The 15,342-nt window shown below is 38.2% G+C and overlaps 2 protein-coding genes across 6 annotated transcripts in view; one reads left to right on the forward strand and one right to left on the reverse strand.

Annotated features, from left to right (window-relative positions):
- The window catches only part of ASB3 (ankyrin repeat and SOCS box containing 3), a 123,625-nt gene that overhangs the window by 8,058 nt on the left and 100,225 nt on the right, over positions 1 to 15,342 (forward strand). The window lies entirely within an intron of this gene.
- CHAC2 (ChaC glutathione specific gamma-glutamylcyclotransferase 2) lies at positions 6,626 to 14,293 on the reverse strand. Of its 4 annotated transcripts, XM_054476196.2 has the most exons (4): positions 14,051 to 14,184; positions 11,918 to 11,992; positions 10,012 to 10,052; positions 6,626 to 7,832 (listed from the first exon to the last, which is right to left on the reverse strand). In XM_054476196.2, the coding sequence occupies exons 3-4, from the start codon at positions 10,012 to 10,014 to the stop codon at positions 7,449 to 7,451; spliced, it is 387 nt and encodes a 128-aa protein (XP_054332171.1). In that variant the 5' UTR covers positions 10,015 to 10,052; positions 11,918 to 11,992; positions 14,051 to 14,184; the 3' UTR covers positions 6,626 to 7,448. The 4 variants fall into 4 exon arrangements, with proteins under 4 accessions (XP_054332171.1, XP_054332167.1, XP_054332170.1 ...); XM_054476192.2 differs by lacking the exon at positions 11,918 to 11,992 and having other exon boundaries at positions 10,017 to 10,052; positions 14,051 to 14,293; XM_054476195.2 differs by lacking the exon at positions 11,918 to 11,992 and having other exon boundaries at positions 14,051 to 14,129.

A 15,342-nucleotide genomic window follows, 5' to 3' on the forward strand; every position in this document is an offset into this window, starting at 1 on the left:
AGAATCTTTCAGCATGTAACCTTTTACTATCATGTAATCTTTTAAGCCTTATCACAAAAAGGCTTCAGGGCTTCCTTGGTAACTTCATTTTGACTTTGTTAAAAGAAAAACTTTAGACAAAATGAATTTATCAGAATTTGTTTGTGTGTTAAAGGATTAATGAATGAGGCAGCACCCAAAATTAGAAGTAGTTCAGGGAGCTCTTGTTTTAACAGAGTAAGCGGCAGACCTTTGCAGGCTGAATGTGGAAGCAAAGTAAAGAAATTACTTGATTGGACTGGGCATAGTGGCTCATACCTGTAATCCCAGCATTTTGGGAGGCTGAGGTAGGCGGATCACTTGAGCTCAGGAGTTCAAGACCAGCCTGGGCAACATGGTGAAACTCCATCTCTACAAAAAATGCAAAAATTAGCCAGGCATGGTGGCACATGCCAGTAGTCCCAGCTACTTGGGAGGCTGAGGTGGGAGGATTGCTTGAGCCTGGGGGGTTGAGGCTGCAGTGAGCTGTGATTGTGCCACTGCACTCTAGCCTGGGCAACAGAGCGAGACCCTGTCTTGAAAAAAAAAATTACTTGATTGTCATAGCTGCTCGTTTGTCTTATTTGGGTACAATCTGGCAGAAAGTTGCTCATTAGAGAATAGTTGTTGGTTTCTGATTAAAATTAAGTTGTGACATCCTATGGATTGGGAGGAAATATTTGCAAGCCATACATGAGATAAGGGGTTAAAATTCAGAATATAAAAGGAACTCAAATAACTCTATAGAAAGAATACAAATAATCCAGTTAAAAAATGGACAAGGAACCTGTATAGACATTTCTCAAAAGAAGACATACAAATGGGCAACAGATATATGAAAAAATGCTCAACATTACTAATCATCAGGGAAATGCAAATTAAAACCACTATGAGATATCACCCCGATATGTGTCAGAATGGCTACTATCAAACAGATGAAAGATAAGTGTTGGTGAGGCATGTGGAGAAAGGGGAACCTTTGTACACTGTTAATGGCAATGTAAATTAGTACAGCCATTATGGAAAACAATGGCAGTTCCTCAAAAAACTAAAAATAGAATTACCAAATGATCCAGCAATCCAACTTCTGGGTATTTACCTAAAAGATTGGAAATCAGTATGTTGAAGAGATATCTGCACTCCCATGTTCATTGCAGCATTAATCACGATAGCCAAGATACGGAATCAACCTAAGTGTCCTTAGACAGATGAATGGATAAAGAAAAATATGGTGTACATACGCAGTGGAATACTATTCAGCCTTAAAAATGAAAGAAACTTTGTCATTTGTGACGACATGGATGGATTAGAGAACATTAAGCTAAATGAGATAAGCCAAGTACAGGCAGACAAACAACATATGTGCTTACTTATATATTTAATCTAAAACCATTGAACTAAAAGAAGCAGAGAGTAGAACAGTGGTTACCAGGGGTGGGGGGAATGGGGAGATGATAGTCAAAGGGGAGGAATTTTTTTCTTTGAGATATGTTGCACAGTATGGTGAATATAGTGACTAATAATGTACTTTATACTTGCTAAAAGTAAACTTCAAAAGTTTTCACTACAAAAAAAATTTGAGGTCATGGATATGTTAACTAGATTGATTTAATTATTCTACATTGTATTCATAAATCATCACTTTGTACCTCATAAATATATAACTATAGTCAGTTTATAATTAAAAAATAAAAAGCAAAGATTAAGTTTTGTTTTACTGTTTACATTGGGCTTCAGTTTGCTTACACAGGAACCCAGAGTCCTAGGACCATCTTAGCCAAATGGCCTCCAATTAAAGATTGCTTACACTCTTTTTTTTTTTTTTTGAGACAAGAATCCTGCTCTGTTGCCCAGGCTGGAGTGCAGTGGCTCCATCTTGGCTCACTGCAACCTCTGCCTCCTGGGTTCAAGCAGTTCTCCTGGCTTAGCCTCCCGAGTAGCTGGGACTACAGGTGCCCGCTACCACACCTGGCTAATTTTTTTGTATTTTTAGTAGAGACCGGGTTTCACCATATTGGTCAGGCTGGTCTCGAACTCCTGACTTCAGGTGATCCACCCGCCTTGGTCTCCCAAAGTGCTGGGATTACAGGCGTGAGCTACCACACCCGGCCAAGATTGCTTACACTTTTTAAAAAAATGTTATATTGTTTTTAGTAAAACAAAGGGTAAAATTTAATAAAAAGGGACAAACACATTTTGTGTATATTGTGAAAATACCATCTATTTCCTCCAAAAGCTTATAAATTGATATAAGTATCATAAACCTGTTTATTTTTGTCCTGGACTAAGTATTGTTCAATGTTTAATGTGTATTATGTGCAGGGAGGTAATGTGGGACCAGATTTTCTGGTTGGGAAAGGAGATGAGTACTGGTTTTAGTATAATAAGTTTCCATGCTTGTGTAGCACAACTGGAGATGCCTTCATGTAACAGACATATGAAGAGGTTGAGAGAGTAGGCTGGAGATTGGAAGCTATCCAAGTAAAATTGAAGCCTAGGATTTGATGAGTTTGTGTATTTGATAAAGAATAGTGTAAGAGTTGTAATTGGAAACACAATGAAATGTTTTTGTCTTTGGCTTTAGTAACATGGGATGCTTGATTACTAGTGTCTGATGCACCAGAGAAGCATGAAAATTGAAATCTTTGGGTTCAGTGAGGAAGTGGTCATTGGAGACTTGATACTATAATGATTGGGTGGTATGGCAGAGTAAAGTTGAATTGGAAAGGGATTAAGATGAGTTGATAAGGAAGTGAAGCACTGTGTAGTTAAAAAATTTCTATGAAGAATAAGAAAGCTGGAAGAACACAAGAAACTGTAGGATTAGTGGTGGTTTTTCCAGTTACAGTGTGTGTACACGTGTGGGCGAACCATTTATAAAGAGAAGGAGGCTCAGTACAATTAAGTAAAACAACCAAGAAAATGAAACTGAAATATAGTATTTTAGAAAGGTAAAATGAACCATAAGAATGAAAAGCCCCTGAAATCCAATAAAGCTAATTTTCATCATATAAATTTGACATACAGAAGAAAAATTTTAGTATTTTAGTTGTCTTTGGAAGAGTTAAAATTCTTCAACATAGTAGCCACAGGATTACAAAATCTTTGAGTCTGTAATATATACTTAGAGTGAATTCAAGGTTTTATTTTAGTTTTTTGAGACAGGGTCTTGCTCTGTTGCCCAGCCTGGAGTGCAGTGGTGTGATCATGGCTCACTGCAGCCTCGAACTCCTGGGTTCAGGCAATACTTCTGCCTCAGCCTTCTGAGTAGCTGGGCCTACAGGGGCATGCCACTACACCTGGCTAATTTTTAAATTTTTTATAGAGACGGTGCTCCTCTGTTGCTCTGGCTGGCCTCTAGCTCCTAGCCTGAAGTAATCCTCCCTTCACAGCATCCCATCACAGCACCCCAGAGTACTATGATGACAGGTGTGAGCCACTACACTGGCCAAATTCAAGGTTTTAGAAATCCTTAAAAATAGATTGCCAAAAGCTGAATAAATTAATAGACAATGCAGTCAGTATTTTTGCTGAAAAAAGATAGGCATAACAGGAACATTTGATAGGTAAGTTTTAGCGTGATGTGATGAAAGAGAATTTTAAAGCACATTTATCATCTAATTGCCTGGAAAGAAAGAACCAGGGATGGTAAATTACAAATATGATGCTTACACTGATATTCACAACTACCCAGGATGTAAGGTTATGCACTTACTCGTTGAGAGAGTATTCTCTGAATTTGTAATTTAAAAACAAGATGTATCTATGGAAAAGAGAAATCTAATATAATGAAATGTTGACTGGAAAATGTTTGAAAAATATCTAATAGACCAAATATGGTTCTGGCATGATTGTAATCATTAGGAATCTTGAAAACATACTGAACCCATGATACTCTGAATATGTGATACTCTGAATATGTGAATATGTGATATATTTTAAATAATATTTATTGAGTATATCAGTCATTGTGTAATGTTTTACATATATTAAAAGTAGGCCGGGTGCCGTGGCTCACGCCTGTAATCCCAGCACTTTGGGAGGCCGAGGCGGGCGGATCACGAGGTCAGGAGATGGAGACCATCCTGGCTAACACGGTGAAACCCCGTCTCTACTAAAAATACAAAAAATTAGCCGGGCGCAGTGGCGGGTGCCTGTAGTCCCAGCTACTTGGGAGGCTGAGGCAGGAGGATGGCATGAACCCGGGAGGCGGAGCTTGTAGTAAGCCGAGGTAGCGCCACTGCACTCTGGCCTGGGCGAAAGAGCGAGACTCCGTCTCAAAAAAATAAGTAAATAGGCACTTTCAAGATGTATAATAATATGCATTTCAGGTACTTGATTAGAAAATTAAAAATTTTCTCATTTAAGATGAATACATATTAATAGACAATGGTCAAACTTTTAAAGTCAGTCACAGTGAAATGAGTCATGTTCATGCTTTTAAATATTCAGAGTTGACATCATCATAACCTTTGTTTCCCTAAATGATAACTTTATATATGGAGATAGTGGCATCTAGATGCTTACAGTTCTTGGTAAATTGAAGTGAGTGAATGTATTGTTTGGGAGTGGGAAAAAGTATTATAATGGTGGTCTGGAGTAGGAGTACGAAGACCAACTTCTAAAAATCTGAGATTTAAAAGGACATTTTAGTTTCTTTTCTAAATGTAGGGTTCACACTTATACTTTCCTTGAATTTCTAAAACTGAACACCTACCTAATATTTCTATGTAAGGAATGAGAATCTGAGTTTTGTGTTGTATGTAATTAGGGCAGGAGAGAAAATGTTTTGAAAGTGAGATCTGAGGGCTGTAAAGAGAGACTTGAGCTTTGCTAAGAAAATGAAAACATGTAAGTAATTTGGCACCACAGTTCTGTTTCTTCCTAGCTTGGAGGCTCCAAACCCCAGCTTCTGATATTGGAATTTAACTTTTCTATTTCAGTCAGGTTTCTCTCCATCCTAACGAAAATGAATATCCCTTCCTTGGGCTGTTAGAACACAGTCTCCCTGTAAATGATGATGGTATATCACGTGTATATTCACAAATCTTCTAGTTTAACTTCTAATGGAAAACCTAGAAAGATGTATAAATGGGGATCCCAAAGTAATCCCTCCCTCTTGATATTTGTAAACTAGTTATTAAGTGGTAATGACTTTGGGGAGTCACATACTCCTTTGGACTTTGTAAAATGAAAAACTAGATCTCTGCATTGACTAACATGATTCTGAGCATGTCAATCTTGGATAGGCTTATTATATTTGTGAGAATATATACACATCTGTCAAAATTAACTCGAACATCTTTATATAACCAGTTACATACTATTTCATTATACACATGAAATTAATCATTAATCTTGTTTAATCATTAATCTTGTTTACCTTCTGAAAAAACAAGCAGGGTAGTAAGAAAAGTTAAGTTCACATGGGTTTTTAAAAACATGTTATAGAAGAATCCTGTGCTCCAACATCAGAGCAACCTGGATTTTAGCCATTTGTTAGATGCGTAACTGAGTGCAAGTTACAATGGAGACAAGCTAGAGGAATTATCCAGAAAATGAGGACATATGCCTCGATATGTAAAGTGCCTAGCACATCCTTATGAGATATTCATTAATAAATTTATCACACTTTCTGTTTTACAGGACAAGTGAAATGCCATCTGGAAAACTAATATTTAAAATGTTGGAAAATATTTAAAGTAGTTATGTAGCTGAGTAAATTACTAAGATGTTAATAAATAGGAAAACATGAAAAGGACATGTAGGACAGCTTTATGTGAAAAACTTCTGTACTAATTATTAGTCATGCCTGAGTTTAAGGAGCTTTTAGTAAGTATATTATGTTTAGTTTTATACTGAAGTTTTTATGGTGAAAGATTCTAGAGAGATTATATGTCCTATTGAGAAAGAAAGAACCTATAATCAGGAATAACCTGAATAGTTTGAATCAAAGTTAATTCTATGTGAGTTAATAACTTGTTTCCTAGTTGAGTAGCAGCATACACCCAATTGATACTCTTCTTTAGGTGACAAGATAAAGAAAAAAAAATTACGTACAAATAATCAGGTAATGCCACTTCTTAAAAAAATACAATCTATGCATGTAACAAAATGGCACTTGTAGCCCATAAATTTATACAAATAAAAAATTATAGGCCAGGCGTGGTGGCTCACACCTGTAATCCTAGCACTTTGGGAGGCTGAGGCTGATGGATCACTTGAGGTCAGGAGTTCGAGACCAGCTTGGCCAACATGGTGAAACCCTGTCTCTACTAAAAATACAAAAATTAGCTGGGCGTGGTGGCACATGCCTGTAATCCAGCTACCCGGGAGGCTGAGGCAGGAGAATTCCTTGAACCTGGGAGGTGAAGGCTGCAGTGAGCTGAGGTTGGCACCACTGCACTTCAGCCTAGGCAACAGAGCGATACTCCATCTCAAAAAACAAAACAAAATTATAATTCTAGGAGGTGTCTGTTCTTGGCTTCTGCCAGAGGTTACACTTTCCAGCCTGTGGGATGGCCAGACGCAGGCTGCAAAGAAAAAAAAATTTTTATATATATATATACACACACACACACACATAAATCGAGAGAGTGACAAAGAATTCCAAAAGCTGTTTTAAAAACTGAATTTTCATTATATGTTCCATTAATTTGTAGTATCAGCCCATCTTTTTCAGTTTTGGTATAAGATTAATACAAAGTGAATGACAGACTACATCATTAGTGATCATGATTTGTATAATGTAATTTATGCTTTAGTGAGTTATTTTCCATATAGTAAAATGCCTTTATTTAAAAAAGAAGAGGTACAGTACATTATAATTCCAAGGAAATTTTTGTATTTAAAAAATGCCAGTTTTTGGCTAAAAACTCAAAAGGTTTCATTTAATACCTGAATAACAAGGAAATTCACAATTAAGGCTGAAATACTGTTCATATTATTGTGTATTTCTAATCATGTTATTTTAAGCTTATTTTAAACCATGGTTACAGAATTGTATATGAATATATTGAAGGCATAACCTTATATTTATTGGAATTTTGGTTTAATTCTTTAGAACTTCAAAATAGTATTGGGATATGAAACAGGATTATTGTCACTGTGATAAAAACAACACTGAACTGAGTCCTTCACTGTATTTTTCTAAAGAACTCACTTCTAGTGAGTAAGTGTTCAATAACATAAAGTTAGGAAATCTTTATGTTATTAAAATTTGAATTTTTCTTTCACTGTATCCCAATCTTTTGAATATATGTGTTTCAGGACATTTCTAGTTAAAATGTAAGTTTAGATAATATCCTCACTACATTAAAAATAAGATCTTTAAGTAAACGTATTTCCAAATCATATTGTCTTTGTGCACTGAAGTTAATTCTCTGAAGACTAAAAGCTCTGCTTGTTTAGAAAAGTCAATGATTAGTTCTTTATATGCAATTGAGGTTCTGTTTCCCTTCTAAACGTTCCTTTACTAATTTTTCCAAAGCGAAAAGATGCTCATCTGCTTCTTCTGGCACAAGGTTCCTAATAGAATTTGCAAGTTCAAAAAGATACTCTGTATTTCTTCCACTTGGACCAGCTGCATTAAAAATTTGTTCAGCAATGTCTTCCAGAGGTGCAGGACCAAGATAATTAGGATTATCACATGTTCCAATATATAGCAATACACTGAATGGTTTTGTTGTAGGATCTTTTGGATAAAAAATGACTGTTGTGGTTCTGTAGCCTCCTTTCTCTCTGAAGTCAAGGTATGCTTTTACTTCTTCTTCCTTTCCTACTGGCAATCTGTATGCAACACCCCATACACATCCCTGTTGAAAAATGAAAAGAATACAGTGGTATTTATAAGGCTAATTAAAATAGGTGAAGATAGGTTGTGATCTAAGACAGTATCTCATATATTCTTTTCTGTTTGTTTTTGAGATGAAGTCTTGTCTGTTGCCCAGGCTGCGGTGCAGTGGCACGATCTTGGCCTACTGCAACCTCAGCCTCCCGGGTTCAAGCTATTCTCCTGCCCCAGCCTCTCGAGTGACTGGGATTACAGGAATGCACCACCATGCCCAGCTAATTTTTGTATTTTTAGTAGAGAAGGGGTTTTGTCATGTTGGCCAGGCTGGTCTCAAACTCCTGACCTCAAGTGATCCACCTGCCTCGGCCTCGCAGTGTGCTGGGATTACAGGCGTGAGCCACCATGCCTGCCCGTATCTTGTATATTTTTAAAAGTGGGCCAGGAGCGGTGGCTCATGCCTGTAATACCAGCACTTTGGGAGGCCAAGGTGAGTGGATCACGAGGTCAGGAGTGGAAGACCAGCCTGGCCAAGATGGTGAAACACCGTCTTTACTAAAAATACAAAAATTAGTCAGGCACAGTGGCAGGCACTTGTAATCCCAGCTACTCAGGAGGCTGAGGCAGGAGGATTGCTTGAACCCAGGTGGCAGAGGTGGCAGTGAGCTGAGATCACGCCACTGAACTCTAGCCTGGGTGATAGAGTGAGACTGTCTCAAAAAAATAAAAAATAAATAAAAGTCAATACAGTTTTTCTCCACTTAAAGTGCACAGAAGAAAGAGCATACTAAACAATAAAGGAAATAAGCACTTTAAAATCTCCATTGTGAATAATTTCTTTGTATCACAGGCCCAGCAAGATATTTTATCTTAAATTTTTTTTTTTTTAATTTGGTCTTTAATAACGGGACTGAAATGAAAAATATGAGCCTTTCACTTGGTCATTAAAAAATTCTAGAAACAAAGTGCCATTTGTTTATTAACTGTTTAATTAGGAGTTATTAGTTACCAGTTTGAAGCTCTTTTTTATAAATGCTTTTCATAGTATCAATTATTAAAGCATTTCCTAATCCACACCATTATTTATCTGCCATTACTGCTTGATTTTTGTATATTAAACTCCTTTCCAAAGTTAAACATTTAATTTCACAATATAAAATTCTGAATCTATACCCCAATAAAATGACTGAAAATATTTAAGAAACCGAGGATTGTTGGTTAAATAAAACTTTCTGGTGCTCCAAACCAGTTTTAAAATCACAGGTGCTACTGGGGTCTACGGGAGGGTGGAGGGTGGGAGGAGGGAGAGGATCTAGAAAAATAACTAATCGATACTAGGCTTAATGTTAATACCTGGGTGATGAAATAATCTGTACAACAAACCCCCATGACACATGTTTACCTATGTAACAAACTTGCACATCCTGCACATGTACTCCTGAACTTAAAAACAAAAACACAAAACACAACACACAGGTGCTACTCATACAATTAAGCAATAAAGAAAGTAAGAATTCCTCACTTAGATTTCTGCTGAAAATGAGACTGGTAGCAAAAGTGAAGAGAGCTTTTAAGGGTTCCATTTAATTCTCGGTGGTAGTCTGGCTGTCGGGGAGGTATTTCCATTAATGTCAAAGGGGACCACAAAATTCTTAGTTAATAAACTTGTTTTTTAAAAAAAACCCACGGCTGGGCGCGGTGGCTCATGCCTGTAATCTCAGCACTTTGGGAGGCCAAGGCAGGCGGATCACGAGGTCAGGAGATCGAGACCATCCTGGCTAACACGGTGAAACCTCGTCTCTACTAAAAATACAAAAAATTAGCCAGACATGGTGGCGGGCGCCTGTAGTCCCAGCTACTCGGGAGGCTGAGGCAGGAGAATGGCGTGAACCCGGGAGGCGGAGCTTGCAGTGAGCCGAGATCCGCCACTGCACTCCAGCCTGGGCGACAGAGCTAGACTCCGTCTCAAAAAACCCCACAAAAACGAAAACTACATGCTATTTGTCTGTACATTGTTGTCTGCCTTGCACTCTGCATTCTAACTTGGCCTCATTTTTCACAAACACGAAAAAAACCCACAAATACAGAGAAGAATTCTAAATTTAGGGTAGTTCAAATTGTCTGTGATGATTGTTAATCAAATTGAAACAGAAACATCGCCACATTTTATAAAATTAAAATTATACAAAAAAGAATATTTATACCATACCGCAGGATCTTCAACAAGAGTCACAACTCTTCCAGGCTGTTTTAAAAAAGGTAAAAAAAAATTTTTTTCTGAATTAATAAATTTCATTAAGTAGCTGAGCATTAGCAACATTTTTGACATGGAATATTTGAACTATATTTGCTCATAAGAAGCACTATTTCTTAAGCATAGTTATTTTTTATGATAAAGCTAAAGTGAATTAAGAGAACCTACCTTATCTAGAGACTGTTGGCCTTTCTAAAAGATTTCCATCAATTTATACGTATTAGGTATATTATGTTCACTTTACATGGATATATTGGAAAACATACCAGTAACTAAAGGTCATCTAAAATGAAAGGCAAATGGAAGCAGTAATTATAAATATTCTGGTTTTTCCCTTAGGAAAAAAGAATGTTATAGTTTTATTTATTTATTTATTTTTTTGAGATGGAGTTTTGCTCAACAAGCCCAGGCTGGAGTGCAGTGCTGCAATCTTGGCTCACTGCAACCTCCAACTCTCGGGTTCAAGCGATTCTCTCACCTCAGCCTCCTGAGTAGTTGGGATTACAGGCACCCGCCATGACACCCAGCTAATTTTTGTATTTTCAGTAGAGACGGGTTTACCATGTTGGCCAGGCTGGTATCGAACTCCTGACCTTAGGTAATCTACCCGCCTCGGCCTCCCAAAGTGCTGGGATTACAGGCGTGAGCCACTGCACCCGGCCTATAGTTTTATTAGGGAAAAAAAAATATGACATAAAGGGTGCTTTCCTATATATAGGCAAGTGACTTTCAAATTTAGTGGATCAAAATGACCTAGAGGGCTTGACAAACACATTATTAGGCCACACCTCCAGAATTTTTTATTCTGTAGGTCTGGAGCCGTCTAAGAATTTGCATTTGTAACAACTTTCCCGCTGATTTCAGAAATTGTTTTGGGGCTCATACTTTAAGAACCACTGCTACCAGGGGATATTAAGAGGTTTTAAGTGAGAGAGAATGAGTAATTTACACTTCTGAGTTATGAAGTGTTCTTACCTTTCTGTATATGGTAATGGTGCTTCAAGGTAGGCATTCTTTTTACATTCATAAATGAACTTTACTTTGCCCTATTGAAAGGTTAGTGTTAGAACTGGCCTATTCGTATAGTTCTTATATGGAACAATCAGACCACCTGTGTTCTAGGCAATTTTATTTTCCCATTTTGGTTTTAACACAGGTCAGTTAACAATTTTATGGAAAGCTTCACTTTTTACTATTCAACTTGAGGCTGAAATGATATATTATGAAGCCAAAACAAGTTTTATTTGTTCTCCCATTTCAAAGACTGATAAAACAGTCTTTGTTTATAAATAGAAAGCCTTAGAGAAAGTCCAGACTTGGAATGTTCCATAATTTAAGGCACAAAGATGACACCTATCAGTGCCTGCAAGCTTTTTTTTTTTTTTTTTTTTTAAATAAAATTCGTCTACAGTGTACCAAAGGCTGTATGTGTACTGATACCTTAACATCATTCATGGGAATGCTGAGTCATAAGCCACAATTTTACCTACTTGTATGCCCAATGTCTGGCACATAGCGAGCCTAAATTCATCCAGGCATTTGTGTCATCTTTGTTGCTGTTTCCTTCTAGTCTTTATCTGTTTGTATAGATAATTCGTAACCATGGAACACATGGGATTTTGGATTATGATTTCTCATTTAATTTTCCTGTTAGTCTTCTCATACATTTTAATAGTTGCATAATATTGTGTCATTGATGAACTATAAACACTCCTGTGTTCTTGGACATTTAGATTTCTGACTTGTTTTCTTTTTAAGATAATGCTACAATGAGGATATATATATTGGTGAGGGTCAAGTAGATAATGCCATATTATTTTCAATTTCAAAGTGAAGTAGAAGTTATTTATGCATACCTACTGTGTGCTGTGGAGAAGATGAAATCTTGATTCTTGGTTCCAGTAGCTTTTATTGTCATTCTAGAATGCAAACTAACGTGAAATAAATAGAGCCAAGATATGGGCTAAGATGTATGGTATTAAGTGCAGTTAGAATTCTGAGTCTTAGGTGATCAGAAAGACACCTTTTTTTAGCTCTTTTTTTTTTTTTTTTTGAGACGGAATTTCACTCTTGTTGCTCAGGCTGGAGTGCAGTGGCGCAATCTCGGCTCACCGCAACGTCTCCCTCCTGGGTACAAGCGATTCTCCTGCCTCAGCCTCCAGAGTAGCTGGGACTCTACCGGCGTGTGCCACCACGCCCGGCTAATTTTGTATTTTTAGTAGAGACGGGGTTTCTCCATGTGGTCAGGCTGGTGTTGAACTCCCGACCTCAGGTGATCCACCCGCCTAGGCCTCCTAAAGTGCTGGGAATATAGGCGGGAAACACCACGCCTGGCCAGCCCCTTTCTCCTTTTAAAGAATCATGGACTGTTGTGTTGACTAGGCAATTTCTAATCATCAGTCTATTCTGACAGCATACATATCTCAGTGTGTTTTGTAACACACTGTACATTTTGGTCGAGACTAGAGTAGTGAAGTATGTTGTTATAGCCACATACATAAATATTTAATACTTGGTCATTATAATGGGAGCCTGGGCTAAAGGTTTTCTTTTCGGAATGGCAATTTTAAATATTCATATCAAAACTGACAACTCTCAAACTCCTGGCCTCAAGCAGTCCTGGCTCAAACTTCCAAAGTGTTGAGATCAGAGGCGTGAGCTACCGGGCCCAGCCAAAACTGACAACTCAGAAGCCATTTAATTTAGCTTAGTTCTTTAATGTCTTGAATATTGTTTTAGAACATTCTTGGAGATACTTTGGCCATGACATTTCTGTTGATCTGTAAATGTGCATTCACCCTAAGCCATTTGCCCCTTTTCAGGTCATTGTGTCCAACATCCCAGTAGGCCAGTATAGTCTACTTAAAAGCCAAGTTCTTGATTGACCAACTCTCGTTGAGATAGAATGGTTTCTAACTCAGGTTCTTTTTGTGATTTTAATCCCATGTCTCTCTTATGAGCAGGTGCAAACTACTTTAGAGCCTTGATCTCTTCCCCTTTCCATTGACCAATTTCCAAATTATTAGTTACCTCAATCTTAATTTTCTTTATGGATTAGTTGTTTTGTAGCCAGTACAAAGCTGATTTGCATAAGCAGTGAGCTGCTGCTAATTCTCTATACATATATTGAGATTAATGTCTTTGTATGACCGACTGAAAAGTGAATCAATGAACTGACATTTCATATTATAATTATGAGAACCATCAAGAAAGTATAATATATTTTATTATATTATACTTTTATAAGTATATTATTTTATATATTTTAATAGTATTTTAAAAGCATGCTTTTAAAATAGTATTTTAAAAGTATTATATATTTTAATATAAATAATGCTGGATATAGTAATGAGTTTGGTACTGTGTTACTCATATAACCAGAACATTTAACTTCACTAGTACTGAAAACCAAAGTGAGTTCCTTAATAACCAGCGAAAATTTTGGAAACTCGTTCTGCAATCCTAGATGTCAGAAAATAAAACTTTGGAAGATGTAAAGAAATCCTAGAAGTAACATGCACGTTTAATCGCAAGCCCATGAAAGTCGGCTAGAATGCAGAAATGCCAACAAATTTAATTGCTAAAAAGCTGAATTTGCAGCTTGATTTACTATTTCAACTCTGTGGTGACATGAACATTCATCTTTCCATCAGTGGGATTTTTTTTCTTTTGGCAGAGGTTGCAGAGAGATGGAGTCCCCATCTCCGCACTCAGCCTGGTGCGAGCTCGTGCGCCTGTGCCCGCGCTTCTCGCCGTCTCTAGAAACTAACCACCGGCATCTTAAGCAGCTTCGGAAGGAGTGCCCGGGCTGGGTTAGAGATGGCGGGCAGGTGGCAGGGAAAATCTACAGAAATAAGTGTTACCCCAAGCCATGCGCTTGGCCCCCATGAAGCGCTAAGGTGTGGTTCCCTAGGGTGTGGGTGCTGTGTGTGGAGTTGGGGAGCAGGGGTCCGGGGGCAGTACGTGTGGGGAGCTGACCGGCGCCTCACCTTGCCGGGCACCCCGCGGTGGTCTGTGCTGCCCTGCCAGAAGCGCCTGCTGTAGTTTGTGATGTATCCGACCAGCTTGTCCTGATAGGGGAAATCCACCTTCCAGATCAGGGACCCGTAACCAAAAACCCACATCTTCTCGCGGCTCCTCTGCCACAGCGGCCGTGAACCCTAGCTGTCGCCGCGCCGCTGGGGACTGAAGCCTCCGGTAAGCGAGTAACCGGCTGCGCGGGGCGCAGGCGCGATGGCCACTTGGGGCGCAAAGCGTACTGGGAGTTTAGATCCAGAAAGGTTTTCCGAGCGGATCTCAGTCAGCTTTATTTTATTTCCTTGATTAGGGTGTCAAGAGGCATTGACCTTCGGTGTAGTAAGCAATGGATTCTTTTGCAGCCTCCGTAAATCACCCTAACTTACCTTTAGTGCCCGTGTGCAGAAAACTACAATACCCACAATGCTTTTTGGAGCTATTTGGCTCTGAAATTGGAACTGGGCTTATTTCTAACGGGGCCGAGGAAGGAGAAAAGAGCAGGAGTCGTCACTCGTGTCCAGATACGGAGGCGGTGTACCAGCACCGCAGGTAGCACCTGGAAACACGTTTTGTTCTGCTTTGGAAATTAGATTTTTGCCTATATAACAGCAGCCGGAGGAATGTAATCCATATTTGATTTTATGTCCTGAAAAAAAAGGTCTTTTGCCTTTCAAATAAAAGCAGAAAGTTTACAATAGAAGTTTACGCCTGTGAAAGAGTAGCTGTCATTTTAATGGGAATTGTTTATATATTTAAATTTTACACAAATTTATTCATCTTTAGTATTATCAGTGGCTTGTTCACAAAAGAGCAGGCAAATGTTCTTAACTTGGGGCCCCTGTAAAGGCTTTGGAAACGAGCTGGGGAACCTGAATTTGTGTACAAAATTTGGGGTGTACACTTTTCTAGGGGCAAACTACAGCTTTCATAAGTTTCTCCAAGGGGTCAAGGATCCTAAAATTTTTTGAAGATCTGCTCATTAAAGCTCTTGCTGCAAAATATTGTTTAGGAAATTCGCTTGGACTATCATGGCTGTGTCTCTGTGTGTGAAAACAGAAACCTTACCAAGTGATTGTTCTTTCTTGAAGATTTTTATACCATGGTCTTGAATGCTAAAACACTCAGATTCAAGGGGTATTATTTGTTTTCTTATAAAGAAATCAGCAGGAAGCTGCTACCAAACAAACAAAAAAAAACAAGTCTTTTCCTATTTTCTCTAAGTTGTAGTTTCAAATTGCCTGACATGGTTGCTAACCCTTCTTTT

The sequence above is a fragment of the Pongo pygmaeus genome, chromosome 12, assembly GCF_028885625.2.
Source record: "Pongo pygmaeus isolate AG05252 chromosome 12, NHGRI_mPonPyg2-v2.0_pri, whole genome shotgun sequence".
Classification (NCBI taxonomy): Eukaryota; Metazoa; Chordata; class Mammalia; order Primates; family Hominidae; genus Pongo; species Pongo pygmaeus.